Source organism: Phragmites australis, chromosome 16 (genome assembly GCF_958298935.1).
Source record: "Phragmites australis chromosome 16, lpPhrAust1.1, whole genome shotgun sequence".
Taxonomy (NCBI): domain Eukaryota; kingdom Viridiplantae; phylum Streptophyta; class Magnoliopsida; order Poales; family Poaceae; genus Phragmites; species Phragmites australis.
Genome location: NC_084936.1, coordinates 27,320,832 through 27,324,844, shown reverse-complemented (window position 1 = coordinate 27,324,844; position 4,013 = coordinate 27,320,832). Strand labels below are relative to the sequence as shown.

The window sequence follows — 4,013 nt, the reverse complement described above, 5'->3', positions numbered from 1 at the left end:
GTATTGGCCCACCGTACCTGGGTGGCGGCCTAGGCACGGTCCATTCCTTACCAGGCCAGAGTCGTGTCTACAATGACAAGCTTCGTACCGGTCCAGTAGGCCCGACCAGTTGGCCATCACTAGTTGATGAATTGCCGTGGAAATCTCAAAACAAATCACCTGTGCCTTTCCTTTTCAATCTTTTTTTCTTTTTGAGAAAATTACATAGCCCGGTCGGTCTTCACCAGTGATTGAAAAGGGATGTACAAATCTCACATGAAATTTGTAAGAATTTTACAAGATATACTGAAATAGCATACGCAATATACAGATTCCTACCAGATCCATATATTTCCAAAGGTATTTTGGGACACGCAGACAAAAATTCAACCCAGATTGATAGCCAGGAATCTGATGAACGTTCAGTAGGTTACAACACGTTGTAATCAAAGAGGTAATCACAAGAACCATGAAAACATATAATATAACTGTACTAAACAACTGCCAATAGCGAAATGAATTCAGGAAGGAACAACTACCACAGCTACAATGCCTGACCTACATTATTCGCTACACTGGTTATGCACTGGTTATGCACGGCGATTCGAAAGGGTTATATGGTGAAATCAGTTTGGTACTTCCTTGGCTTCAGCCTTAGAATCCACCCTTGCACCGTCGTTACCCTGCAAATGATTCATACATTAGTAGAATAGAATGAGATGATGGTACTATGAATAATTCAGAAATAAGTTCAGAGGATTCCAGGGATACTTGCTGCCTGCTAACCTTTACACAGACATAGATATAGTGAACATCAGGTTTTGGGCCAAGAAGTCCAACTACTGATGCGCTATCATCATCTAAAGGCAATGGTTTTGTCAGTTCCCATTTATTCTCATTGGAACTTCTTTCCCATCTATCTGCAATAAACTCTGTGTTCATACAAAGTTGTAAAATAAAATAATTTACCACAATGAGAATGAATAAAGAGCAACGTACTTACAGTACTTACCAATAACACGAAATGCATTCATCAAGTTAAAGAAAATACTTGTATAAGAAAGGGTCAACGTGAATGGAGCTCTGCAGATAGTGGAGGGCACGGTTAAGTTGACCTGGTGGTTTAGATTCACTAACCTATGACATGAAGCTTTATCGTCCAATGTTGCATGTCCTTCAGGAGACGCAATCGATAACTAGGATCCCCATAAGTGATCTACAACATTATGGGACTCGAAAATGTTATGGACACATAAAGGATGAAATAGTTACATATTTCAAAATAAAAAAGGTCATGTTACCAGAATGTAGACACCATTCTCCTTGAGGATTCTGCAGATAGGAGAAAATAACAGAAGCTATAGTTAATTAAGCAGAGATATCACAAATAAACATCCGTGTACTCGTTACCTGTTGGCCTCCTCTAGCATCTTAGTTGCATTCTCTTGTGAATTTTGGCCACACTGAAATACAAGAAACACTATTGAGTATCATACTGGGAGAATGTCGGAGTGCCCTGGCAAAAATTGACTCACCATAATAGAATCTAGCGTTCCTGCAAACAACAAAAGGGGTTAGAACCCAATGCTATGTTGCATATGCATGGACAGATGTAAGTAACTGCTTCCATCATGCTGTCAAGTACTGCAATAATAATGGCACCTTTGTCAATAACAGCATCAAATGAACCAGATTCAAAATCTGACATGTTCTTAACATCCATCTTCATATCTGTGCCAATCATGGAAATAAATGATAGCAGGTTAGGTGGGATATACTCCGGAGGAATTCAAGAATAGGAGGTTGGTAACAAAGAGTATACATTTAAGTTGAGGCTTATCACGGTATTTCTTCTTCATCTGTTCAATTACCACCGAAGATATATCAATGTTGACAATGTCTTGATAACCATCATCAACCATGTTTTCACCAAAGACTGCAACGATCAAAAGAATAAAAGCCACATAAGTAATGTCAGCTATACCATGGACTAATGCAATAGACATCTGAATTCAGACACTGCTTAGCACTTGTGGTTAGAATTACTTATTCAAATTAATAGCTGAAGGCACATCTATGTTTGCAACTACCAACCATAAAATTAGCAAGCAAAGTAAGAATTGGTGCACAGAAGATCATGTGTTGCAATTATAAAAGAAGAAATGGAAATTTTTCTTTATTTGAATAACCTATGGTCCACCCAAAAATAACTACAGAACTCTGACTAAAAAGGTAAGCTTGGAAAAAATATTTGCAGATCACAGTGGCCGAAGATGAATGTCGGGGCTCATTTCTTAAGTCATTGCATCCCATATTAGTTGTCGTTTCCAACTTCTCTTTGAACCATTCTCGAATGGTTTAAGCCAAGAAACCAATCAAGGATATCTATCTGCACTGGAAAACTAATGCTATGATATAAATACCAGTACATGTGTTTTCATGCATGTGCCACGTGTAATCTATCTATCTGTAGCTCTACAAAGATAGGACTTTATAGTGGCAAACTTCCATTTCAGTTTTTATATGCACTAAAAGGTTCAAACATAATAAAATCCATTAATATTCCCAAGAAACATGTAAAATGCAAGCAAACACTACAACAACATGCACGTGAAAACCGTACAATCGTACACATTTCAGACACATGAAGTACATAAAGATAAAGCTATGCACCCTTTCAGGTTTGCTAAACCGACCTGCCGCATCGGACTTTGTCGAATTCCCATAATGATCATGATGCGGAGATGCTACCTGGCGCACTGAAATGTGAGGGCTTTCATTCTATTGCTTAATTGCTCATGATGCAGGGACCATAAATCCGCATCGAAATGTTAGTGATTTAATTGTTTTTCTTTTTTACTTGCGCCAAAATGTCGGCGTGCTTATAAACAAGCCGCACCCACACTGAACCAGTTAATTGTAAGTGCATGTAAAACAAAAAAGTTAATTGGAAGTGCCAGGGAGGCTCAAGTGTGGTACAAAGCTGAAGAATTTTACAGGGGTATGCGAGAAAACTAGGCCGTTCGTTGTATTGCCTTAACTAAGAAATACCGGTGGTCAAAGGCCATGCAATCAAAGCCTTTGTATAAAATTAATTAATTACTACATTGTGAAGTTATTCAAGAACGGATAGAGTATCTACAGTACGGCTGCATTGCACCCCCCACGTTGACCTAATCGACAGTCCCCCTCTCTCTTCCGGGAATCGTAAGCCATCTCGAATCGCATGAACCGAGACGCCCCACCTCGGCGCTTACGAACACTGACGCCATACACAGCAGCCAAGAACCGAGGAACAACCACCGCTCGCAGGCAGCCAAGAACTCCCTCCCGTCCCCACCTCCTCTCACGAGAAGAAAGCTCGCCCCACCGAACCCAACTCAACTCACCGGAGTTGCCGCAGCCGACGAGGAGGAGCCGGTGGTGCGGGGCCAGGTGGAGGCGGAGCAGCGGCGTGAGCGCGGGGTACTTCTGGTACCAGTCGAAGGGCCCGGCCTCCTTGCGGTAGCGCTCGTCCCAGTACCACGCCTCCCCGTACGCCTGCGACGCCGCACCCGCGCCTCCCGTCATCCTCCTCCTGCTCGGATCTGGCCGGGAATGGCGGCCTCGGTGGCGCTTGCTTGTAGAGCGGAGGAGACTGGGGAGCCTAGAGGATTCCGGATCGGTGGTTAAGGTTTAAAAATAAAAAATATAGTGTTTCTATACTCTTAAAATTCAAAATACTATTAAAATAATTAAAAAATTAAAAATTATGTGGGAGGATGCTATAATTTATCCATCTAAAATTTTTCAACAAAAATATAACTTGTACAATGATAAGAAAAAAAACAAATTTTAGATCTACATAAGTAATCGTTTGGGTTGAAGAGTTAGATAATATCCTCTGTGTCATAAAATTTTTTATAACTATTTTGCTAGTGTTTAAAATTTTGAGAGTATTAGAATATAATATTTTTATTTTTAAATATATTTTCAACGGACGACATATGTGTAGATTTACAAATTTTTAAAACATTCACATATATTTACATTTT

At 40.2% G+C, this 4,013-nt stretch overlaps 1 protein-coding gene across 2 annotated transcripts; it reads right to left on the bottom strand.

The window, feature by feature from the left end:
* Positions 1–360: 360 nt before the first annotated feature.
* LOC133896340 (uncharacterized) lies at positions 361–3,650 on the bottom strand. Of its 2 annotated transcripts, none has more exons than XM_062336923.1 (9): positions 3,369–3,650; positions 1,802–1,915; positions 1,642–1,710; positions 1,515–1,534; positions 1,390–1,442; positions 1,281–1,311; positions 1,117–1,195; positions 766–911; positions 361–662 (listed from the first exon to the last, which is right to left on the bottom strand). In XM_062336923.1, exons 1-9 carry the CDS (start codon positions 3,547–3,549, stop codon positions 606–608), a joined length of 750 nt encoding a protein of 249 aa, XP_062192907.1. In that variant the 5' UTR covers positions 3,550–3,650; the 3' UTR covers positions 361–605. The 2 variants fall into 2 exon arrangements, with proteins under 2 accessions (XP_062192907.1, XP_062192908.1); XM_062336924.1 differs by having other exon boundaries at positions 766–899.
* Positions 3,651–4,013: the final 363 nt, after the last annotated feature.